The 27,057-nt window shown below is 38.0% G+C and overlaps 3 protein-coding genes across 3 annotated transcripts in view; 2 read left to right on the top strand and 1 right to left on the bottom strand.

Moving 5' to 3' along the window:
- LOC137236681 (adenosylhomocysteinase-like) overlaps nt 1-27,057 on the top strand; it is a 505,973-nt gene that overhangs the window by 425,408 nt on the left and 53,508 nt on the right. The window lies entirely within an intron of this gene.
- On the top strand, nt 20,066-21,241 carry Prosalpha2 (proteasome alpha2 subunit). The gene is made up of 5 exons (XM_067760720.1): nt 20,066-20,225; nt 20,282-20,358; nt 20,421-20,676; nt 20,735-20,890; nt 20,969-21,241. The coding sequence occupies exons 1-5, from the start codon at nt 20,185-20,187 to the stop codon at nt 21,159-21,161; spliced, it is 723 nt and encodes a 240-aa protein (XP_067616821.1). The 5' UTR covers nt 20,066-20,184; the 3' UTR covers nt 21,162-21,241.
- Nucleotides 21,228-22,507, bottom strand: Aos1 (activator of SUMO 1). The gene is made up of 3 exons (XM_067760710.1): nt 22,283-22,507; nt 21,805-22,233; nt 21,228-21,750 (listed from the first exon to the last, which is right to left on the bottom strand). The coding sequence occupies exons 1-3, from the start codon at nt 22,390-22,392 to the stop codon at nt 21,273-21,275; spliced, it is 1,017 nt and encodes a 338-aa protein (XP_067616811.1). The 5' UTR covers nt 22,393-22,507; the 3' UTR covers nt 21,228-21,272.

Below are 27,057 nucleotides of genomic sequence, written 5' to 3'. Positions count from 1 at the left end.
TGTTTGTGACATTTTGTTGCTTTCAGTTTGTGAGGTTTTATTAAAAATTAAATTTTTAGGGTTTCCCCTAGATTTTGTTGAGTTTCAGGTAATAAGCTAGCAAAATCAATTTCTATCTCCCCTTCAAATGACGTTGGGACTAATGCCTCAATGTTATATCTACCTAATGAGGATACTAATTTATCTCTAACACCGGAAAAAATTTGTTGTGCTTCTAGTTGATGCCTGGCAGTTAATTTGCTATGTACTTCTTGTATAGCTTTGCCTATATTATTCAATGACTGTAATATTGTCGTGAGGTGTTTTAAAATGGTTATTCTTTGTATGCTTATATTTTTATTAATACATTTATAAGCTTTTTCTGCTAAAATTTTTTCTTCCACAAGTGTGTTGAGAATAGTTTCCCATTTGCCCATCGAGGTAAAAAATATGTATATTTTTTTTTTGGATTTAGACTTTGTCTAGACCATCTCATCATGTATCTTTAATTTTATTTTTTAGACGTATCCTTTCCTTTGTGTTTGTTGTCAAATTAATTTCTTTATACAATATGGCTACAGCCTTATGTTAAATCTTTTTCCTTCTCTTTTTCTTCTATTTTTAGTGGGTTTCGGAATCTTTGGTTCCTCAATTTTTTGTTGTTTTATTCTACGCCTATATTCTTCTATGCTAATTGCCTTAGGGCCTTGTTTAATTATTTCTGCTTCTTTTTCTAATTTATTTACTTCTTCCTCAATTGATTTACAACAATGCATGAATAATGTGTCAAATTCTTTTTGATTATTGATGTCGTTCTTTGAAAAAGTTAGTGTGAGAGGAAAAAAAATTCTTAATTTTATTAGCAAAAATCTACTTTTTGCCCGTTAGGTTGCCAAATGCTTTTAAAACAAACTACCTAGATAATTACATACATAATCTGCTATCTCCATTTGTCTTCTTGATGTGTGTCTGCAGCCCAAGGTCTATTCCACTTCTCTACGCTTACGCTTCAATTCCATGTGTTCATAATAATCTGCTATCTTCTTGATGTGTGTCTCTTTATCGGTAATTCCTCGATTTTTTTTTTTTTTTTTTTGTTATATCGCCGTAATTTTTATATTTTGTCCTGTTTCAAATTTTGCAGGATTTCTTAGAGGAAGTCTGCCTATATTTCAAGCAGCAGACGAGGGAAGCTGGCTATTTAATTCAGCAGTTCTAAAGGATAATAAGAAAATGGCAGGATCGCCATGTAATGTTTGCGGATAAGAGAAAATCGAAATCTAGGCTGCAGTGTCCAGTTAGCGGACCAGATAGAATTGACTGCCAATTGAAACGGCAGCAGGTTGAATTCTGTTCTTTATTCAAAAGTTGTTTTCTTTTATACAAAATTTCTATGAGCTAAAATACTTACTTATACTAATACTTACAAACTAAGTATAACACACATATACATTCAATTCAGTTCCCTGGGAACTGCATTCCAAGCATAATTAAAATTGGCTGTGGAATGTGCAACGCAAGCATAAATGAATCATGTTAATAATTTGTCTACAGGTAAAGGCTTGTCGTGAGCAAGCTCTAAACAGTGACATACCAAGGCTCAGGTTACCATATGATGCACGGTGTACAAAATATATATTTGTACAAATGAATGAATGTGTCAATAGAATCTCATTCCGTACCAAAGCGAGCCAAAATATACGTATGTACAATTGTATGAATATGTATGTAAGAGCCAATATATTTTAAGGCATTCCAAAACGGGTTGAAATATATGTTTGTACAAATGAATGAATAACTTAATGAGTGAATGCTACATATGGCTCGTCTCCATTTTGTTATATCCCTCCCTCTCATTCTCCTTCCCCTCGGTCTCCCCCTCTCCCTCCGCTTCTCCCCTCCTCTCCTTTTCTTTTCCCTATTCTTTCCCCTATTCCTTTTCCGTTCCGTTTTTCTTCTCCTTTCCTTCCCCTTTTCTTTTTCGTTCTCCTTTTCTTCCCCTTCTCCGTTCCCCTCTCTTCTCCTTTTCATCTCCGTCCCCTCCTTCTCAGCCTCTCTCGTTCGCCCTCCCGATCTCTTACTCTTCTCCATTTCCTTTTCCCTATACTTTTTAATTTTCGTTTCCGTTCCCTTTTCCTTCTCCTATGCCTTCTTCCTCTCCCTATTCCTATGCTTTTTCTACCCTGATCTGTATTCTTGTATCTATTCTTATTCGTCGGATAGGGACCATTTCCCAGAAGTGGGTTTACCTCAAGTGGTATGATTCACTACTATATATATATTATACTAGTCTTTACCCGTGGCCTCGTCCGCAAGGAGAAAATAAAATATATGGACTATTCACGTTAACCTGCTTATCAAGTTATTTGTTTAAAAAAAAAATTGTCTGTCTAATATATTTCATTTTTGTAATACAGTAAAAAAAAAAATAACTAAATGAGCTGATAACCTGATAGGATCCCCAAATGATGGAAATTATCCAGAAAAAGCAATGAAATGACCCCGACGGTATCGAGGACGGATCCCGAAAACCATCCAGAAATGCTCCCGGAAGGGTCTCCAAATGGTCCCAGAATAGACAATGGAATAGTCCCGAAATGACTACGACGCGATTCTAGACTGAACCATAGAACCACAAAGAACTGATCCCTGAAGGGTACCCAGATGATCTCGAAATAGTCTCGAGAAAGTTCCAAAATGACCCTGACGGGCTCCCGGATGGATCCCAAGCACCAACTGGGAAGGGTCCCTAAAGTATCCCGAAATGTCCCGAAAGTACACCGACGTGATCCTGGACGGATCCCGAAAATCATCCAGAAATGATCCGGGAATGGTCCCAAAATGACCCTGATGGGATCCCAGAAGGGTCCCAAAATGATCCCGAAATAGTCCCGAAAAGGTTCCGATATGATCCTGACCGGATTCCGAAAATCATCAAAGAGCCCCAAAACGTACCCGAAATAGTCCCGAAATTACCCTGAACGGATGCCGAAAACCATCCAGAAATGATGCCTGAAGGATACCGAGAACGCCCCGAAATAACCCCGACGTGATCCCAAATGGATCCCCATAACTATCCAGAAATTATGCTTGAAGGATACCGGGAATATCACGAAATAACCCCGGCGGGATCCCAGATGGATCCCGAAAACCATCCAAAAATGATCACGGAGGAATCCTAGAATAACCCTGACAAAGTCAAAACAAAAGTCCCAAAATAACCCCGACGGCATCCCGGACGGATCCGGAAAACCATCCAGACGGGATAAAAAGTATCCTATGTCCGTCTCCTGGTTCTAAGCTACCTCTCGCACCAATCTTCGGCCAAATCGGTTCATCCGTTCTTTAATTATAGTGTAACTAACACCACTTTCTTTAATATATATAGATTTTTTACGGGCAAATTCAACGGTGAAGAATATTCGTTAAATGAAAAAAACTTGATGGTAAATATCACTATTTTTTTCAAACTGAATCGCATATCAGGTGAAGTGGTAAAAATTTTCCCCTTGACCACTTCATAGAACGTGAATTGACCCCCACGTACATATGTATGTCAAGAGAGTTTCACTTACCTGGGGTTTAAATAGTTCGCAACCTTTGTATTGTCTAATGGTTGGATTTGTATTTTCTGGGAAGCCGAAGGTGGAGAAAGTAAAATTTTAAAAAGTATAAAATTCATTATTCAGTCACCAAATATAGTCAGAAAACATTCAGAAAGCTGAATTAAAAATATTTATAAATTTTTGATCACCTAAAGTAAACACATTTGATTGAAATATGATTCCAAAATGTGATTGGCAAATTATATTCAGTTTTTGATCATCAAAAGTATTCATATTTGATTATTTCTTGTGTTCAATTGTATGATAACTCATTATTTAGTCAGAAAGAGTAATCAAATGGTATAGATTTGGAGGGAAATTCAAAATTTAATCACCTAAATGCTGAGTGGGGCAAATTTTTAGGCGTTGAGAAAACCCGTCAACGAAAATTTAAAGAAAAACAAGTAAGGAAGGCTAAGTTCGGGTGTAACCGAACATTATATACTCAGTTGAGAGCTGTGGAGACAAAGTAAGGGAAATCACCATGTTGTAAAAGGAACCTAGGGTAACCCTGGAATGTGTTTGTATGACATGTGTATCAAATGGAAGGTATTAAAGAGTATTTTAAGAGGAAGTGGGCCATAGATCTATAGATGGACGCCATTTAGGGATATCGCCATAAAGGTGGGCCAGGCCTGACTCGAGAATTTGTTTGTACGATATGGGTATCAAATGAAATGTGTTAATGATAATTTTAAAAGGGAGTGGGCCTAAGTTCTATAGGTGCACGTCTTTTCGAGATATCGCCATAAAGGTGGACCAGGGGTGACTCTAGAATTTATTTTGTACGATATGGGTATCAAATAAAAGGTATTAATGAGTATTTTAAAAGAGCGTGGGCCTAAGTTCGATAGATGGACGCCTTTTCGAGATATCGCAATAAAGATGGAGCAGGAGTGACTCTAGAATTTGTTTGTACGATATGAGTATCAAATTAAAGGTGTTAATGAGTATTTTAAGAGGGCGTGGGCCTTAGTTCTATATGTGGACGCCTTTTCGAGATATCGCCATAAACGTGGAACCAGGGGTGACTCTAGAATTTGTTTGTACTATATGGGTATAAAATGAAAGGTGTTAATGAGTATTTTAAAAGGGAGTGGGCCTTAGTTCTATAGGTGGACGCCTTTTCGGAATATCGTTATAAAAGTGGACCTGGGTTGACTCTAGAATGCGTTTATACAATATGGGTGTCAAACGAAAAGTGTAATAAGTGTTTTAAAAGGGAGTGGGCCTTTGTTCTATGGGTGGACGCCTTTTCGGGATATCGCCATAAACGTGGACCAGGGGTGACTCTAGAATGCGTTTGTACAATATGGGTATCAAATGAAAGGTGCTAATGACTATTTTAAAAGGGTGTGGGCCTTAGTTCTCTAGGTGGACGCCTTTTCGAGATATCGCCATAAAGGTGGACCAGGGGTGACTCTAGAATTTGTTTGTACGATATGGGTATCAAATGAAAGGTGTAAATGAGTATTTTAAAAGGTCGTGGGTCTTAGTTCTATAGGTGGACGCCTTTTCGAGATATCTCCATAAAGGTAGAACAGGGGTGACTCTAGAATTTGTTTGTACGATATGGGTATCAAATGAAAGGTGTTAATGAGTATTTTAAAAGGCAGTGGGCCTTAGTTCTATAGGTGGATGCCTTTTCGAGATATCGCCATAAAGGTGGGCCAGGGGTGAATCTAGAACTTTTGTGTACGATATGGATATCAAATGAAAGGTGTTAATGAGTATTTTAAAAGGGTGTGGGCCTTAGTTCTATAGGTGGACGCCTTTTCGAGATATCGCCATAAAGGTGGACCAGGGGTGACTCTACAATTTGTTTGTACGATATGGGTATCAAATGAAAGGTGTTAATGAGTATTTTAAAAGGGCGTGGGCCTTAGTTCTATAGGTGGATGCCTTTTCGAGATATCGCCATAAAGGTGGGCCAGGGATGACTCTAGAATTTTTTTGTACGATATGGGTATCAAATGAAAGGTGTTAATGAGTATTTTAAAAAGGCGTGGGCCTTAGTTCTATAGGTGGACGCCTTTTCGAGATATCGACATAAAGGTGGACCAGGGGTGACTCTAGAATTTTTCTGTACGATATGGGTATCAAATGAAACGTGTTAATGAGTATTTTAAAAAGGAGTGGGACTTAGTTCTATATGTAAACGCCTTTTCGAGATATCGCCATAAACGTGGACCAGGGGTGACTCTAGAATGTGTTTGTACGATATGGGTATCAAATTAAAGGTATTAATGAGGGTTTTAAAAGGGAGTGGCCCTTAGTTGTATATGTGAAGGCGTTTTCGAGATATCTACCAAAATGTGGACCAGGGTGATCCAGAACATCATCTGTCGGGTACCGCTAGTTTATTTATATATGTAATACCACGTACAGTATTCCTTCCAATATTCCAAGGGCTTTTGATTTCGCCCTGCAAAACTTTTTCATTTTCTTCTACTTAATATGGTAGGTGTCACACCCATTTTTCCAAGTTTTTTTCTAAAGTTATATTTTGCGTCAATAGACCAATACAATTACCATGTTTCATCCATTTTTTCGTATTTGGTATATAATTATGGCATTTTTTCATTTTTCGTAATTTTCGATATCGAAAAAGTGGACGTGGTCATAGTCGGATTTCGGCAATTTTTTATACCAATACAAAGTGAGTTCAGATAAGTACGTGAACTGAGTTTACTAAAGATATATCGATTTTTGCTCAAGTTATCGCGTTAACGGCCAAGCGGAAGGACAGACGGTCGACTGTGTATAAAAACTGGGCGTGGGCTTCAACCGATTTCGCCCTTTTTCACAGAAAACAGTTACCGTCCTAGAAGCTCAGCCTTTACCAAATTTCACAAGGATTGGTTAATTTTTGTTCGACTTATGGCATTACAAGCATCCTAGACAAATTAAATGAAAAAGGGCGGAGCCACGCCCATTTTGAAATTTTCTTTTATTTTTGTATTTTGTTGCACCATATCATTACTGGAGTTGAATGTTGGCATAATTTACTTATATGCTGTAAAGATATTAACTTTTCTTTTAAAATTTGGATTTAAAAAAAAAAAATTTTAAAAAGTGGGCGTGGTCGTTCTCCGATTTTTCTAATTTTTATTGAGCAGACATAAAGTAATAAGTGTAACGTTCCTGCCAAATTTCATCATGATATCTTCAACGACTGCCAAATTACAGCTTGCAAAACTTCTAAATTACCTTCATTTAAAAGTGGGCGGTGCCACGCCCATTGTCCAAAATTTTACTAGTTTTCTATTCTGCGTCATAAGCTCAACTCACCTACCAAGTTTCATCGCTTAATGCGTATTTGGTAATGAATTATCGCACTTTTTCCATTTTTCGAAATTTTCGATATCGAAAAAGTAGGCGTGGTTATTGTCCGATATCGTTCATTTTAAATAGCGATCTGAGATGAGTGCCCAGGAACCTACGTACCAAATTTCATCAAGATACCTCAAAATTTACTCAAGTGATCGTGTTAACGGACAGACGGACGGACGGACGGACGGACATGGCTAAATCGAATTTTTTTTCGATACTGATGATTTTGATATATGGAAGTCTATATCTATCTCGATTCCTTTATACCTGTACAACCAACCGTTATGCAATCAAAGTTAATATACTCTGTGAGCTCTGCTCAACTGAGTATAATGATAATTAAAGAAACCGAAAAACTGCAAAAGCGTTACGTCATGCGACAGTAACTTTTTTCTCAAATTAAATTACAAATACACGGTTGTAGTATTGCGAAATCCTTAGTGATGGCGTGTGTCAGGGGCGTAGCCAGAAAATTGCCTTGGGGGGTTTCAAAAAAAAATTATTTTTTTTCAGTTAAATAAATAAAAAAATGCTGTCTTTAGCTTTAACAATAAAGTACGTGTATTTAGAATATGATATGAAAAAGATTACATTAAAAACTCAAGCGCATGCGTCGGCTTTTCTTTGCTATTTCATCTAAAACTTCATCAGCGGTGACAATTTGATCACGGTGGATGTTTAGTGAGGCACAGCCATTCAATCGATTTTCACTCATCGTGTTTCTCAAATAGTTTTTAATCAGCCTAAGAGTTTAAAAAGATCTCTCGTTCGTTGCCGTTTTCACTGGAAGCGTACACAAGATTTTCAACAACATGTGAACATTAGGAAAAGCCACAGAATCGCATTTCTGTAATATTAATCATAGATAAATTGATAAAAAAAAAACCGAAGTACCTCCTTCAGGAACAAGTAGAATTCACTTCGAAAAAATGCTGTAAATTTAACATCATTTAAATGTGGAGAATAAAATCAAAGCACGAGAATTAGTATCGTTTATTTCGACAAACAAACAAAACCGTAAGCAATGTTTATATGTAGCTTGTCGCCGTGACGTAAGGGCAGAAGAATGATGCAAATATTCAGGCGTATGGAGTTTTCATATTTGCCTTTTCATTAAACACGATCATGTTGCCGAATGTAATCGAACGTTGTTGTGTTCGATTTTTGCTGTTCTCTGATATGTGTGTAGATGGTCGTTAGGCAAATTTACAAGGAAACTTCTTTATGAAATTATAGTAAAAATTAACATGTACATTTGTATATTTAATAAATTTCAGAATTATTATGAAACAGAATATGATTAAAATATAAGTGTTCACTTCGTACAAACATATACCTGCATATTAAAAATATAATATCACCAATAAAGTAAATACGTAGCAGAATTATAAAGAAACTTAGTAACATAGACATAAAAACATCAAATATTTGAATTGAAACGACCTAAAAAATCAAATTATCCTGAGGAAAGGGGGGTGAAGGGTTTAAAACCCCAAAAGCCCCTGCCGCTACGCCCCTGGTGTGTGTGTACAGTAAACCTAACAAAAATACAACAAGCATGATTCAGTCACAAGAGGTTTGCTCGACAGACATTTTTTGACAATTGCAGCCATTTTGCTCCCAAATCGAGTTGACATCCGTTACCTGTGTTGTTTCTTTGCGAATTTTCGAAAAATATTAGTAGTAGAAATATGAGTCAATCAGTTTACAAATACCAGATAAGTACTTAACTGCATAATTCCTTAGAACATTTATTTTAATTTTATGATGAATTTATTAACTATGTCATGATCTATTAGTGTGGCTGAACATAGGAAATTTTATGTAAAGTACGGGCACCAAGGAACCGTGCACTTTCGTAAACCTATGAACATACGAAACCTAAACCAATTCAAAATTCATCGTTCAACGTAAAGGCTCGACTATTAAATCTATTCACGTGAAAATGTCATTAGTAAATAATGGAGATGCCATAACGAAATGTACTCATTGGGCATGTTAACTTATTCAGGTAAAAGTCTAGAACAGGAGTCTACTGCTAATGCGCGTCCAAAAATATCGAGAGAGGTGACCTCGACAACAATAATCCCAAGGCGGAAAAGGAAAATTGTATATCTGTCCGGAGATATTTGCAGTTGAAGTTGGCAATTTTCATGTGGTTGTTGTAATGTTTTTGTGCACTGAAAAAGATTTTGTGTACAAAGGGATTTTGCACGCATTTAATTTTGATCAAAAATTTAAAATATTGTTTCTGCCAATAAATATACCCAAAACAACGAATTATGTACTCCGAAACCGGGGATGGGATTGGAGCTTTGTATGCAGGCCAGTATAAATGCACGTTTAAATATTTCTTTTAAACACGTGTAGTTTCTCACGGAGCACATACTCTATTATTCCCTTTGTACTACTTCGGCATGCATATGGTTGTATTAATGACGAATGCTATCAAAAGCACTAAAAAAACATGTATACATCGATACGTATTTTTCATACGTACGGAAGCGCTATCCCTGCATCGATCAATGGGAATTTATTCTACATCTGTAATTACAATAACAATAATATTCATATGATGAGAGATGGCGCAACTTCAAGCCATCAGCTTGGATTATATGGACCATTAATATATGCACAATTCTTACCGCTTTGGTCAAACTCCTTCATCCTGAAAATTGTCTTCACAACAGTTCATGGACGACAAAGCATCCTGGCCAAACGGTCGGCGGTCGTAATTAATCATCGATATATTCCAAGTTTATTGCTACAAGCTGCCCAATCTCTCATCAGTTATTCATCTCCTGGAGTTCTTTTCGAGAAAAAAAAAAATGATTTTTTTCAAGTACATACATTTCGCAAATACGAATAAATTCTTCAAGACAATAAAGAAAAATCAAGGAGTGCTAAATTATATACGTACGTGCAGACCATGGTGGAATAACCAGGTGAAGTAAGCCGTCCATTGTCTCGCTCTAAATTCTTCTTTGTTCTGTCATTCGGCTATCTGAAAATTTTTCACCAATTGTCCCCGAAAAAGTGTTGCTTTTTGCATTTTTCAGGAGTAAAATATGCCACTTTTAGTACTTCTTTCACATAAACTATGAGGTGAATATCGATCGACCTTCACTGGATTTAACTACAGAAATTCATCAGTTAGGGTACCTTTGGTGTTCTCTTCCATAAGTAAGGTCGTGCTAAACTAATACTTCCATATTTTTGATATTCAGCCTTATTGTAAACTTCATGTGAATAAATCAATCCCATGAATTTTTTATTTCCCATGAACAAAAAATTCGTATCGTTAATTTCATGTGAATCAATCCTTATATTCGAATTTCGAATATACTATTGTGAACATCACTCATGTTTTGTTTACAAATTTTTGGAAGAAAAATTGCTGTTGTGTTGTCAAACATTTTTATTTTTGCGTTAAATATTAAAATTGTAATGATTAGTGCTTACTTGCGCCTTTGTTTAATTGAAGAAGAATCTAATACCAGTCAGCAATTGGCTGAACGAGTGTCCAGGAGGATATTACGCGACAAGTGTAATCCCCTTGAATTACCCAATGCAAGGTAAACATGCAAATAATTATACTCGTAAACCAAATAAATAATCACGTTTTAACTATTTATACATAGCTTTGACCAATTGTATAAATTAATAAGCCGGTAATAAGCCGGCGTTCAAATATTTGTTGGATGTATTGCACAGTGGTCTGCCAGTGGCACGTAAACGTTTTGCAATAGACACAGTCGTAAAGCTTTCAGCTGCTCTAAGATTTTTTGGTGAAGGAGCATACTAAAAAGGAGTAGGGAGGCAAGTGGATGTTGTCTTGTCTGAAGTATTGAATGTTTTTGAGGAGTGCCTTTGCAATCAGTGGAAAAAATGGCTTACTAAAGACGAATGCGTGAAATTGCTTTGGATTTTCATCAACAATTTAATATACCAGGCATTATTGGCTGCATAGATGGCACACTCGTTAGAATTATAGGCCCTAGGAATAATAAACACTTATATTATAACAGAAAGGGTTACTATAGTATGAATGTTTTGCTGGTAGATTGGTAAAATTTGTGTATGCTTTTACGCATGTTAATAATTTTATCTGCAGGTATGTGATAACAAAATGGCAATAAGATACATCGATGCTACACACGCTGGAGCCTGCCATGACTCATTAATTTGGAATACAAGTGAATTGATGGTTTCAATGGAGCAGGATTACTTGCTAGGCACTAGAAATTTTTGGCTGCTAGGTAAAATTTTAATGAAATCTGTAAGTCCCAAAATTAAATTTTGTTCATAGGCGACGCTGGATATCCACTGGAGCCTTGGTTGCTAACACCCCACAGATCAGCGGAAGAGGGCTCCACAGAAACCAAATTTAATGAGGTTCATGCACGTGGACGTTACATTGTGTAAAGGACCAATGGCGTCTTAAAAAATATATGGAGGTGTGTACTAGGAGCCAAGGAGCTACATTATTCGCCTAAGAAAGCAGCTCAAATTACTAATGTCTGTTGCGCGTTGCACAATATATGCTTAAAGTATCAGTGCGATGACACACCTTTTATTTCAAATAGAGCTTCTCAACCGGAAATTTCTGAACACGTGCAGTTTGAAGAATCTGAATCGCATTCATCATACATCAATGAGGCTAAACGTATTAGAGTAAATATAGGCAATTGCCTTATGTAAATTTATGACAAAATGTTTTTATAATTGAATGACACTCTTCAAAGAAATGTCTGATTTGTATTAGCTCAAAAGCGGCTTTATTTTTAATCTTGCTTTACCAATTTGAAAAAATAAAGTACATAAAATTCATTTTTTTAACAAAAACGTTCGAAACATTCTAATTAATGCCTAAGCTTTTCTTTGCAGCTAGTATTTTCAAATTTTGAACCTCGATTTGGCTGTTTATAGGTATGAGTTTACGGTCAATTTCAATTTTTCTGAGCCGTTCAATTTCCGAATTGTGGCGTTTTGTTTCCTTTAGTAAACTGTTTTGAATATTTTGAAAGTTTTCGAGGCCTTGGTTTAATTACTTTAAGTGGCCTTCTATTTCAGTAGAGTGATGACTCTGGATTTCCAAGCCCTTTCTGACGTTGTCATTCATTTCTTTTTGAACATCTTACTTACTTACTTACTTAATTGGCGCTTAACCGTCTAAACGGTTATGGCCGTCCAACAAGGCGCGCCAGTCGCTCCTTCGCTCCGCCAACCGGCGCCAATTGGTCACACCAAGGGAGTTTAAATCGTTTTCCACCTGGTCCTTCCAACGGAGTGGGGGCCGCCCTCTACCTCTGCTTCCATAGGCGGGTTCCGATAGAAACACTTTCTTGGCCGGAGCATCATCTTTCATTCGCATAACATAGCCTAGCCAGCGCAGCCGCTGCGTTTTAATTCGCTGGACTATGTTGATGTCTGCGTATAGCTCGTACAGCTCATCATTAAATCTTCTTCGGTACTCGCCATCGCCAACGCGTAGAGGTCCATAAATCTTTCGAAGAACTTTTCTCTCGAACACTCCCAAAGCCGCTTCATCTGCTGTTGTCATGGTCCATGCTTCTGCCCCATATAGCAGGACGGGTACGATAAGTGACTTGTAGAGTATGATTTTCGTTCGCCGAGACAGGACTTTACTTTTCAATTGCCTACCTAGTCCAAAGTAGCATTTATTGGCAAGATTGATTCTTCGCTGGATTTCAGTGCTGATGTTGTTGCTAGTGTTGATGCTGGTTCCCAAATAAACGAAGTCTTTTACTATTTCGAAATTATGGCTGCCAACAGTAGCGTGGTTGCCAAGGCGCATATGCGCTGACTCTTTGCTCGATGACAGCAGGTACTTCGTTTTGTCCTCATTCACCATCAAACCCATCTTTACCGCTTCTTTTTCCAGCTTGGAGTAAGCAGAACTAACAGCGCGGGTGTTTAGACCGATGATATCAATGTCATCAGCATATGCCAGTAATTGCACGCTTTTATAGTATATTGTTCCAGTGCGGTTAAGTTCTGCAGCTAGTATAATTTTCTCCAGCATCAAATTAAAGAAATCGCACGATAGCGGGTCACCCTGTCTGAAACCTCGTTTAGTTTCGAACGGCTCGGAGAGGTCCTTCCCAATTCTGACTGAGCTGATGGTGTTGCTCAACGTCATTTTGCACAGCCGTATAAGTTTTGCGGGGAAACCAAATTCAGACATAGCGGCATATAGGCAGCTCCTTTTCGTGCTGTCGAAGGCGGCTTTAAAGTCGACGAAGAGGTGATGTGTGTCGATTCTCTTTTCACGGGTTTTTTCCAAGATTTGGCGCATTGTGAAAATCTGGTCGATGGTAGATTTACCAGGTCTGAAGCCGCACTGATAAGGTCCAATCAGCCGGTTCACGGTGGGCTTCAATCGTTCGCACAATACACTTGAAAGGACCTTATATGCGATATTAAGAAGGCTGATTCCACGATAGTTGGTGCATTTTGCAGTATCACCCTTCTTGTGGACTGGGCAAAGAACACTTAGATTCCAACCGTCGGGCATGCTTTCGTCCGCCCATATTTTGCTAAGAAGCTGCTGCATGCGCCTTACCAACTCCTCGCCGCCGAACTTGAATAGCTCCGCAGGCAATCCATCAGCGCCCACGGCCATCTAGTTCAATGTTTAATAGCTCCGAAGGGTTAATTTTTTTGCGAGTTTGCTGGCTGGTTTTTTGTGCAGGCAAAGCACTTTCCCTTTGCGTGTCACCGGCAGTTTCGGTGCTATTTTCGTCCAAGCTATTGTCCATGCAACTAAATTCCACTTCAGAGTCCTCACTATAGCTGTTGTCTTCATCGTTACTGATATTTTCACGTTGCTTACCAGTCGATTTCGTCGCATTCAAACCAAAAGGCTTGCCATCTTCGACACCTTCCGCAGCTGCTACTGACGCAGTTATATCCAAAATTGACTGTTCTAATACAGAAAAAACATGTTGCTTGCAAGGTCCTCCACCGGTCTTTTTCCTATTTTTGGTATTTTCGACAGCCTTGTTTCCTACGTATCGTTTTTGATCAATCCAAACCTGTAAGCATTGGCTATATAAATTATGCCACATTCCATAGCCACATTGCATTGATAGTCACCTTTTTCCTTTCGAAGATTGATTTTGATGGTGGGCCCATGCTATTGAGGGAATTGTTCAATTTCTTCCAAAAAGCCAGCACTTTATCTTTATTTTTTTTTTTGGAAGCCCTTTCCTGTTTCAGGATTATCGGCCATAGTGCTTTCCAAGAAAGTCAACTGAGTTTTGTTTATAGACCTAATGTGATATAAAGTAATTCTTAACTAAGTTTAATAAGCAATAAACAATAGCTTTTTCCATCTGGCTCTGCCTTCCCCCTCTTCACTTTTGCCTAATCCTTTTATTCACTCCTCCCTCCGTCTTTTTCACTTCATCTATCTTCGTCTCATTCTATCTTTCTCAATCTCCTTCTATCTTTTCTCTTCTTTCAATTCCTTCTCATTCTTCTGCATCCCTTGTTGCCTGACCCAGAGGGTGGTATGTATTTTATTCCAGTCCCAGTCCCTCTCCGAGTCTCAGTCCCAGTCCTAGTCCTAATCCCAGTCCCAGTCCGTCTCTGGACATCGACAAAGTAGGAAATGGAAACAGCACCTTTTCGACCCACAAATATTTGACATTATCTGGAAGGACGCCATAGTACGAGAATCGTATGCGGAAGACCAGTCGGTTCAAATCACTAAGTTGCTATGTATGGCATGTGATGCTGCCATGCCCAGAAGTCGCGGAAAAGCACAGCGCACTCCGGTATATTGGTGGAATGACGAAATTGCGGAAGAGCGTAGAAAATGCCACAAAGCACGAAGAACAGCGCAGAGGGCACGCTCATCACCACGATATGCAGAGCTACACAGCACCTATGTCGCACAAAGAAAGGCACTTAAAAATGCCATAAAAAAGAGCAAGAAGTTATGCTTTAAGGAACTGCTGGATAATGTCGACCTAGATCCTTGGGGATCAGCCTACAGAACTGTGATGGCCAAAGTTAAAGGACCGATATCACAGCAACCTACGTGCACGATACTGATGAATATTATTGTTGAAACACTTTTCCCGGCGCAAGATCGCTGGACTTATCCAAGCGAGGATCTAGAAAGTACGGAAATTCCGCAAATTACAGAGCAAGAGGTGCTGGACGCTGCAAAAAGAGTTGCTGATAACAAATCCCCAGGACCCGACGAAGTACCAAACATAGCCCTTAAAGCCGCGGTTACAACTAGGGCTACATTATTTACTGATCTTTTTAATGCCTGTATGCAAGAAGGCGTGTTTCCTCGCCCGTGGAAACGACAAAGACTTGTCCTATTGCTGAAACGTGGTAAACAGCCGGACCAACCATCCTCATATAGGCCACTTTGTATGCTGGATTCCCTAGGGAAGATTTTCGAGCGTATAATTAGTGAGCGCCTACAGCTGACTCTAGAAAGACCAGGTGGCTTATCGATTAGTCAATATGGATTTCGCAAATCAAGATCCACCGTAGATGCAATACAAACAGTCGTCAATATAGCTAGAGAAGCTATCTCTGGAGGCCAAAATAAAAGGAAGTTCTGTGCACTGATTATGTTGGACATCAAGAATGCTTTTAACACTGCGAACTGGATGCAGATAATGGCAGCGCTGCAAAGCTTCGGCACTCCAGCTTACTTACGCAGAATTATAGGTAGCTATCTTAAAGACAGAGTACTTCTTTTTGACACGGATCAAGGAGCTAAAGAGTACAAAATCACAGGAGGCGTCCCACAGGGATCTGTTCTCGGTCCAACGCTTTGGAATGTAATGTATGACGGGGTGCTAAAGATTGATCTACCAGAAAACACGCAAATTGTGGGATATGCTGATGATATTGCAGTGGTAGTAGTGGCCAAGAAACTGGACCTGCTTCAAGCATTATGTAATGACGCCGTAGCAAGAATAAAGGAATGGCTGACCAATATAGGACTGGAGTTGGCTAGCCAAAAGACGGAAGTGGTATTAGTAAGCTCCAAACGGTCGGCGAACGAGTTAGTCTTAACTGTCGGGGATCATCAAATCACCTCAAAGGATTCCTTAAAATACTTAGGAGTGCACATTGACTCTAAGTTAACTTTCAAAGAGCACTTCAGAGCGGTGGGGGAGAAAATTACCAAAGTTAATGAATCACTTATGCGAATAATGCCTAACATTGGTGGTCCGCGCGAAGCTATACGTCAGCTATTGTCCACAGTAACCAGCTCAATAATACTATACGCAGCACCAGTGTGGTATGGATCTAAACAGACCCATCAAAAATATATATTAGCAGCGTACCGACTTGCTTCTTTAAGAATAGCAAGTGCTTATCGGACGGTGTCCGACGACGCGATCCTGGTTCTAACCCGGAAAATCCCAGTGGACTTACTGGCAAGCGAAATGGCCGATCTGTATAACACTAATATCGAGCGACCATCTGAAGAAGACAAGAAAAGAGCAAGGACACAAACAATAGCTAAGTGGCAAGAACGGTGGGAGGCCTCGAGTAAAGGGCGTTGGACTTTCACACTAGTTTGGAACGTAGCTCAATGGAATGAGCGGAAGCACGGCGAACTGAACTACTATCTCACGCAAATAATGAGTGGACATGGCGGTTTCAAAGAGTATTTATGGAAGCGTAGGATAGAGGAAGATCCTCATTGCCCAATGTGTACCACAGAGTTAGAAAACACAGAACACGTCATGTTCTACTGCCCCCGTTTCCACGAAGAAAGACTCATCTTGCATGGAGTCTTTGGGGAGGAACCTACCACGAGAAATTTAGTTTCACATATGTGCAGCAGGAAAGAATGCTGGACTGCAGTGAGCAAAATGGCATTTATAGTAATGACACGCCTGATGGATGCTGAGAGGGAGCGCAGAGAAATGCGCATGCGAAGCAGTGGTGATTAAATGGACACTCAGAGCAAATAGCGGGAACCTGGACGCAGGGACAACAGTAGGCTCTTAAAAAATGAGAAATATGGAACGCCACCCTGAAGTAATGCGAAAGTGGTGCCGGGGTGGGCGACGGTTCCAGAACGGGGCTGTTTTTTAGTCTACGGACACACGGTTGCTGCGACGGCAGCAATTATGGTGCATTAGGCATTTTTCAGCCTCCCCGCAAAAAAAAAAAAAAAAAGTCCGTCTCTGGATAATATATTACTCTGTACTAAAGCACTCATCAACAGCTTCCATTTGATATCCATATTGTATAAACACTCTCTAGGCATTCACTGACCCACGTTTTGCCCTATATCTCGAGACCCTAGTCACCCAGGGGTATGAAAATTACCCTCTACTAAAGCACTCATCAACAGCTTTCATTTGTTATGTATATTCTATAAACACATTCTAGGGGTACGCGAGACCCTGTACGTCGATCGCAACCAAACCTATGTAGTAACCACCGCGTGAGGTTTACGCAACTTGTGTGAAAGTTTGAACAAAATCGACCGACGCATCTCTTCCAACACCAGCGACCAACTAACACACATTTTAGCCTTTCTTTTTATATATATACAGCCCAATTCTAAATATTCTCGCGGAATTTTGTTCTCGCGAATTTTTTTATTCCCGCGGAAAAAATCCTCCAATTATTTTCTCCTAGGGAGAAGAATAATTGGGGAATAGGAATTTCGAATTTTCGAAGTCAGCTGTTTTGTGAATTGAAATTTCGTTGCACATTTCTTATTTCGTTTAAAAAATTGAAAAGTTTAATTATTGTTGCAAATTTGTTTGAAACTAAGAAATAAAATATAAACAATGCACAGTATTGCATTTCATGTGTTATTCACTGAAATGAGTAATGAATTTGTGCCACAGCAACATCAACAGAGGAGCATAAGAAGAAGAAGACAGCGGGATAACACAAATCCCCTAGGGATGCATGCCTTCATTCAGCAAAGCAATTTTCTGTCGGCCAAGTCGAGTTGAGTTCGCCTTTCGCCATATGCCGAAATCTATTTAAGCCTTCTTAAAAATCCCTGCGCAATTTCTGGATGGCTGCTCTTATGTTGCTTATGATATACTTTTCTACTTAAAATAAAGAATATTGTGGTTGTTGTTGTTGTTGTATTAACAGTGAGAATATTGTGGTAGAATGTACATACAAAACTTATGAAATGGCAAGGAAATCTCCCTCACATTCATAATCAGCCCAATTCTAAACGAAAATTCCGTGCGAGTTTTTTCCCTTCTCTCATTTCTCGTATTCTAAATAAAAATTCCTTGAGAGTTTTTTCACTTCTCCCTTTCCTCCTATTCTGAACAATGTTCGAAAAAGAGGAAACCGGTTATGGGAGAAAAGTAGGTATTATGAATGTGGGGGAGAGGGAGATTTCTTTGCCATTTCATAGGAGTTTTTTCACTAGTTAAATTAAAGGGAATGCATCAAAATAGTTAAAGGAAATTGGTTCTTTTAAGAAAGAACACTTATTTGTACAAATTTGCGCTAAAATATGTGTATACGTTCTACCACAATATTCTCACTGTTAATACAACAACAGCAACCACAATATTCTTTAATTTAAGTCGAAAATTATATCATAAGCAACGGAAGAGCTCTTTGTATATTTGATGCAGCCATCCAGAAATTGCGCAAGGATTTTTCAGGAAGGCTTAATTAGATTTTGGCATATGGCGAAAGGCGAACTCAACTCAACGTGGCCGCCAGAAAATTGCTTTGCAGAATGAAAGCAGGTAACTCCGGCGGATTTGTGTTAACCCGCCGTCTTCTTCTTATGTTCCTCTGTTGATGTTGCTGTGGCACCAATTCATTACTCATTTCAGTGTATACCACATGAAATGTAATAATGTGCATTGTTTATACCTTATTTCTTAATTTCAAACAAATTCGCAACAATAATTAAACTTTTAAATTATTTAAACAAAATAAGAAATGCGCTACGAAATTTCAATTGACAAAACAGCTGAATTCGAAATTCCTATTCCCCAATTTTTCTTCTCCCTAGGAGAAAAGAATTGGAGGAATTTTTCCGCGGGAATAAAAAAAACCGAGAGAACAAAATTCCGCGAGAATATTTAGAATTGGTCCGAATACCTACTTTTCTCCCATAACCGGTTTCCGCTTTTTCGAACATTGTTCAGAATAGGAGGAAAGGGAGAAGTGAAAAAACTCACAAGTAATTTTTATTTAGAATACAAGAATAGGAGAAGGGAAAAAACTGGCACGGAATTTTTGTTTAGAATTGGGCTGATTAGTTTCTTTATTCACGCAAATGCTAAATAACATCAGAATATTCGTAGTAACAAATATAAAAGTTGTATTGCCCCTCTTTATTTACTTTAATTTTAAATTAAATTCACTCCCATAATTCTTTCCGACACAATTCCTCTTTAGTACTTTGGCATATGATCCTCTGTGGGTGCTCCATGGAGTACAACAGTGAAATTACTTTGGAAAGTACTCTCACGTATGTACTCTATGGAATACTCACAAACAAAGCGAGAGTGGGATCACCTACTCCTCTCCTAGGACATCCTAATGTTAATTGGAGCACATTTTTTGTATGAATACAGATTAGATTTGGAGCAGTCCTATACTCCCAAAGAAGTATTCCTTACAATATTTATAGAGTACTCGCGTTTTTTGAAGGGCAATAAAAAATATGCCGTCAATATTGCCCCTGATTCTCTGCACATTTTCTTCTGACCTTACCTTGTCCGACATTGTATATTTTTTCCTTTAAGAATGGCACCTCTGCTAATTGTCACGCCAAAATTACAGATAAGAAATTTGACATTTGCATCATTGTTTACTATATAGTTTGGCAGCTTAAGTAGAGGTTATGTTGCGAATAGAGTGGAAGGCAGTGGACTAGGCAGTCGAATGTCATATAATGAAGGAATGGTGTTCGGAGTTTTTTCAAAGTTAAAAAAAAAATGATAAAAGCTTTAATATAATTAAAACGATTGTTTTAATAACAACAAACACGCCATATATATTCTGTATACATAAATTTGTAAGGATTATCTCACTTTAAAATTTGAAATAATAATCTAAAATTTTTTTTGAAACTGAGTCGAGAACTGTGCGTGTGAATGTGCGAATTTTCACCGATCAGCTGTTAGTTGCGCTACTTGGTAAAATTTACAATGATTTGCATTCAGCTTTGCTGTGTCATTTAAAACTCGAGCTAATAGTTTGGTATAATATTTAATCAGTTTTATTAGGTATATTTAAATTAATAAACATTTAAATGGCATCTGAACGTTACAGTTTCTCTTTGACAACCTTCAGGTATAATTGCTTACTTCTAAATGACAAGATTTTGGAATTTAAAAATGTATTTTCAGTCCCTCGGGAAAGCTTGTTCAATTGGAATATGCCTTGGCAGCGGTTGCCGCTGGCGCAACATCAGTTGGTATAGTCGGTAAGATCCCCAATAATAAAAACATATTAAAATGATGAAGGTACAAATTTCTAATTGACTAGCATCGGATGGAGTTGTAATAGCCACAGAAAATAAATATAAGTCACCATTATACGAGGAGCATAGTGTGCATAGAGTTGAACCCATCACTGATCATATAGGCATGGTGTATTCCGGTCTTGTGCCTGATTATCGCCCACTTCTTAAACGTGCGCGCAAAATGGCTCAACAGTATTTCTTAGTTTACAAGGAACCTATGCCTGTCTCACAATTAGTTCAGCAAGTTGCTAATGTAATGCAGGAGTACACTCAGTCGGGGTATAGAAATTATTTATATTGTATTTGGCTCTCAACTTAATACTTTTTTAATTTATAGTGGTGTCCGACCATTTGGTGTTTCCTTGCTTATTTGTGGTTGGGATTCGGGAAAGCCTTACTTGTTCCAATGTGACCCAACAGGTGCATTTTTTGCATGGAAAGCAACTGCCCTCGGTAAAAACGCACAAAGTTGCAAGACATATATGGAAAAGAGGTTTGTCGTTTATTAAAACTATTGAAAGTTTCAATTTACAAAGACCTAAAATAAATCAAAACTCACGATTCTCTGTAGATTCAACTTGCAAACAAATAATTCCGTTTCTCAGTCGCTTGATGATGCAGTAGTAGATGCCATGCGTACATTAAAAGGTGGGTTCGAAGGCGTGATGACTAAAGATAACATTGAAGTAGGAATATGCACCGAAAAGGGTTTCCGGCGTCTTACACCCACGGAAATAGATGATCACCTTTCTAATGCAAACTAAATTTACTCATATTAAATAAAATATTTCATTTTTAACCTAGTTTGAACAGACAAAATAAACAACTGCTTGCAGTGCGCGTATACTTTTTTTTTATTGAAAACTGAATAGAAATTATTTCATTCCAATAGTTTCTATAAATCCACAACAAGTCTCTGGATCAAAGAGAAATACATTGCAATGAGGTGCTTCTTTCTTGGATACCACTTTGATAACCTCTTGTGCCAAAACACCACCGACTACTGCCGCAGTAGGAGAAATTTGTGCAAACACGTTCTCAAAATATTGATCAGGCAAAGATGATGCACTAGTTATTTCATTTCGTATACGTTTTAATTCGCCAACATCTGCATCCCGCGTTTTGTAAGAAGGATCCCGCTGTGAGGTTTCACGGAACTCTTGTAGGACTCGAGACAATATTAAAGCCGGCCCGGTCCGTTTAATTTTCTTTTGGAATATTAGTGCGTTGATATCAAAATCAGTAACAGCACTAAAAGGTGGGAAACACATGGTCCGCTGTACAGATGCAGTAACAAGCTCAGTTTTAACTTTTTCATTGGGTTTGGAAATAACTTTGTGTTTTGCAACGTCCCTGTGAAAAAAAAATTAGATAATTATGAAATTAAGTAAAAAACGTGTCCATTACTCGACAAAGCTATGTTCTTGAAGGTCCGCAAAACAATATCCTAACATCCCCCATACATCACCGGCAAAGAACTTTACACGTTTGTCACGACAAATATTGTCAATACGTAATAGTTCTGAATTGGTTGCCCCAATTACAACAACCACGTCAAACTGTGCAAAGTAATTAGAGTCTTTTGAAGATAGTGCTTCTGTATCAGCGGATATTTCTACCATCGGGTTGAGTGCACGCGCTCTTTCGATTGACGCCTCTGCTCTGTTTTTGCCAACAGCGGCGCGCGGAACTAAAAACTGTGCACAAAAGTCCTCTTCGGTTACTATTTTTTCGTCTTGTAACCTAACGGAATGTACACCCGAAAGAATGAGATTTTTCGTTACCTCCGCTCCAATACCACTTAATCCTGACACAAGAACTTTCGCCGTTCGTAATCTGAAATTAAAGATTAGCAACATATATAAATTGGAATAGCGATTGAAACCTTTTTTGCGACTCCAATCCCCAAAGACGAATTTGTCTGTCATATAATTCATTTTCGGCCTCGGTGAGTTCTATGCCATTCTTATTTTCCTTGTTATTGTCGATTTCCATTTTATTAGAAAGAAATACAATACAAAAACAAATAAAGCAATTCCGGCAACGCAAATGAAATGTTCATCAACGCCGACGCAGTGCTACCAACAATAAATTTCAACACCGGTAAAGATGAAAATTGCTTCTCAAGGCTCGATAACTTTAAAAGTGAAATTGTTCTTAGGGCCCATTTACATACACCCTGGTCGCCAAAAGATATCTGGGCTCAATTGGCGTGCTATAAAGTTGTTAATTGAAAGCATTTTTCACCACTTTATCTGATATGCGATTCAGTTTCAAAAAGAGATGATATTTACTCCCCGATTCTAGTGTGATAACAACATTCTTCACCACGGTAAAGACATCATGTGGCAACTTATACACCCTTTTGGTATTCTACCAGATAATTTTTCTACCAACAAAAGTAGGAGGAAACATCAAAATAACCACACAGCAGCTGTTATTTAGAAAAAGGCAAAACTGAAAAATAAAGAATTGTAAGCTCAAATATGTAAAGATAATAGTAAAAAAGTGTTGCTTCTTACTATACATATTTGTTTACATTATGTACTTTCACAGAATAAATTACAATATACCTATAACTTATCATGCATAATGTTATGGTATCGCATTTTCGATGGAAGCAGTAAGGAAGGCGGTCGGCATGATGTGGTGGTGCACATTGGCTAGTCATTGTCGGCTGGGGCGGGTCCTTGCCAACCTTACTGTTCCTGCGCCATAAACAGAAAAAAAGTTCCTATCATGCCTTTGAAAAAAACTGACACAGCGCAGAACTAATTCAAAACGCTGGAAATTCTAAACAAAACGACATCCGGTCGAACCGGATCCCACGGACAGACCGTTAAATTCGATACAAAATTCAAAAAAAACTAAACGCAAAAAAAAAACTCACCGAACCGGAAACGACCGGTTACCAAACTCTGAAAATTAAAAGAACCAAAAAAAAACTGAAAAATTAAACAAAAGAAGAAAAGGGCCGAATATAACTTGGGGGCGCCGCGGGTGTTGTTGTGACGCCCGGTGCATATACCCACCCTCAAATCCATGGCCACCGACGCACCTGTATTTCGGTGGCCCTTACCTGTTTTACCTAATTGCCTTCTAAAAGAATGTAGACGCCAGCATTCCCATTCTAATTACAAGTTTATTCAGATATCATTATTACTAAAGTATGTATGCTATGAAAGAAATATTTAAAGCTATACCTATATTTATGTCACCTCCTTTTTTTGACAAGGGTTATAAGCGTTTGGTGCCAAAAAAATTGGAAATAAATGTGCTTATGAATAGTAGATAGATTACATACAAAGTAGAAATTTCGTTAAATGCCCTTTCTCTTTTCATTCACAAACCTATCTTAGGGCTGTACAGTTTGGATACAACTTTCGATAATTGGGGCCCCCTTACAAAATTAATATGTTGTTGTAGTAAAACTTATTTTTGAGTTTAACAAAATATCAATTCGGTATAACGCATAGTATAATGACACTAATATATAATATGTACTAAGAAAATTTGTTATAAACGCAATTAAGATCAAACTTGGGGTAAATCATACTCCTCGAAGAAATTGTTTCACATATTCAAGTAAAACATAACTTTTAAATTTATAGGAAAATTAACGGAATCGTTTTACATGTTCAGGTAAAAGTTGTCACGTACACGTTGCTTTGGTTCCAGATGGTGGCCCTAGCTAGCTCAGTACGTTTGGCAGGCCGTGGTTCTCAACCCGCCATCTTGGAACCGGACGCACACATATATTTACTTACTTCCGTTCACCTCTTCGGATTCACTTACCCACCGCACAACAGGAATCCCACCCAACCTTGGACCGCTCGCATCGTGCAACCTACTCTGCGGTCACCCTAATGCCATGCTCCATACTCCTACTTACCTCCTCATCATTCCATCCTTACATCCCGCCCCAAAAGAAATTAGCCAGCCATATTACTTCTCTTTTCACTTCAATAACGCATTTTTAATAAACATAATCTTAAAATATATACACGAATGAAATAAAATCTTATACAAAAAATCAAGCTTCGTTTATATTCAATAATATTTTTTTTCAAACACCTTAATTTATACATATACATATATGTAAATTTTAATTTAACACATATGGGTTCCTTCTTCGCAAAAAAAAATGTATATCCTTATGCAAACATATAAAAGTAAAAATAAACGTATTACAAACAGTATTTATGAACGCGTAAACAGGCCTATAAATATTATCAACCTAAAAAGGATCAAAATGCGCACTTGAATTCCGTATAAAAAAAAAACGGTATGACAAATGTTCAAATATATTTCCGGGTCTTTCTGTCGCCAAAATCACCAAACTCTTATCTACTCAAGTGGAGTTATATAAAAAAAAAGAGTTTTAAACACACCCTAATGCCTGCCTAAAAGAGCTCTTTTATGTGGGGATTGGGGGGCATATTGGTACAGGGTTCATACCCTCTGCAAAAAAAAAGGTAAGACAAAAAAAAACAGTCTAAATCGTTTTGGTATATCTTGTGACTGATAGACGCCTTACAATTTTATAAATTTTGGTTTAATCGAATATTACGGTTAAGACTAAAACGGAAAAGATTTATAGTGACTCGGATATATGTCCATGCACATCAATGTAAAATTCATATTTCATACAGTTTAAAATTTGGGATAAAAAAAAACAATTCTTAGACTACCCTGACTCGTTTGTTGATTTCTATCTACCATAAAAAGCTTTTGTACACATTACACATTATGGTGAACTTTTTTGCTGAATGCTATAATGAGGTAGGTCGCTCCAACGTTAGGGTAAATGGCTAGGTGAATAAACAAATCCAATTGGACGCAGCTTTCCGAGACGCACATAAAAGGATTTGTTGGTGATGAAATGGTAATACCAAAATCGTGATGAGATGCAATTGCGATTTTTGCTTGATAAAAAATGTTGTAGGGTTTTGATAGATCGGAGATCGAATTGTATCGGATTTGTAGGCAATGACGCTGAGTTTGTATAAAATGACGTCGAATATGTAGGAATAATATGGACTTTGTACAAAAACGGTGTTGATTTTATAAAAATGGTTGATACTCGTAACAATTTTGATGTTGAAGTTGCAAAAAGAATTGTTGCATTTGTAAAATTTGATACCGAATTCGTAGAAATTCGTAGTTTTCGTAAAAATTCGTGATTTGTAAAAATTTTGATTCGTAATAAATGTGATTCGCAAAAAGTGTGATTCGCAAAAAATGTGATTCCCTGGCGCTTTAAAAAGGCTTCACTGGCCACCTCTGGTTCCCACTACGAGAATGAAATCTCAATTAGCGCCAATTAAATTCTTTCATTAAGGCTCCCAAAACCGATTTGGCGTTCACGCGCCTTATGTCACACATACATTAATATTATATTGCCCTCATACCTACGCGCAATATGAAACGAATGTATCCGCAAAAAATTTATTTTAATCAAAAAGAAAAATCAAAGAGATAGTAAATTTTTAGAATTTGGGATTACGCAAGAAAACACTGCTTGAGTGGAAATCTTCACCCAGGAAAATCCGTGCCTGCGGATTTATTGAAGAGGCTGGTGCCCGAAGTCGAAATTGAGGTCGCGTGAACCCCAAACGGCGCGAAAGTCTATATGATAAAAAAAAATCTTTGTACTTTAAAAACTCACCAGGTGAACAAATATTCCACATCCTTATGCAGCAAATAAATCTTGCCCTGGGGGGTTGGATGCAGCGTCGCCCTTTTTTCTTTAAAATTATCGACCGAGACCGCTTTTTTTTTATTGAAGGCAATTTGCCTCATATCAAAAATTAAAAATTATTATTATCGGCACTACACTAATCCCTTCTGGATCTTCGCGCACAGGAAATTTTAAAACTTAATAACACCAAACAAATTTGGAAAGCGGCGCGCGCACTTGAATTCACTTTGCTGCTATATTTTACTTTTAATTTTGTTCTCCTCCAGTTACCCCTTTTATACTATCCAAATCGCTGAAAAGAACCGTTTCCATTTGCCGTTTCCCACGGTCTTTCTTTTGCCTACCGCAATCATGACCACCCTATATCTATCCCTGTCCTTATTCTCAACATATCATGCACACCCATCCGGCAACCTTACCAACAAAGCTTTTTTCGTCATTGTGAATTTACGTGAGTTCACAATGGTGTTTTTTGGGAATTTTCATTTGACGTTTGTCGTGTTTACCTTTTTGGTAAACACAATTTTATAAATTTTTCTTATGGTGTCAAGTGCGTTAGGTGCGAGGTCGATTGTTGCCTACAAATAGGTCGAAAGAGGTGTCCCACGACGCGTATTAATCTCGAAAACAATATTCCGAAGGCGGAAAATAAAAATTGTATCTCTGTCCGGAGATATTTGCAGTGGAAGTTGGTGATTTTCAGGTGATAGTTGTTCTGTTGTGCAATACCCAACAAAAAAACTGTGAACATAAGTGCTTTGCGTTGATATAGTTTTGGTATCCAAACCGGTGTTGGACCCACCCAGGGTGATTCGTTTTAAGCGCAGCAGAAGGCCGCCAACGCAGAAAGGTGTTCTGCGTAACCATACTGTGGATACCACCCCTGGTTTAGGAGGGACCCGCTGGTAACTTTTCGGTTTTTTGTTCTTATATTCTGAACGAGCCAAACATTTAATATT

The sequence above is a fragment of the Eurosta solidaginis genome, chromosome 1 (genome assembly GCF_040869045.1).
Source record: "Eurosta solidaginis isolate ZX-2024a chromosome 1, ASM4086904v1, whole genome shotgun sequence".
Classification (NCBI taxonomy): Eukaryota; Metazoa; Arthropoda; class Insecta; order Diptera; family Tephritidae; genus Eurosta; species Eurosta solidaginis.
This window is presented reverse-complemented; position numbering and strand designations above follow the sequence as displayed.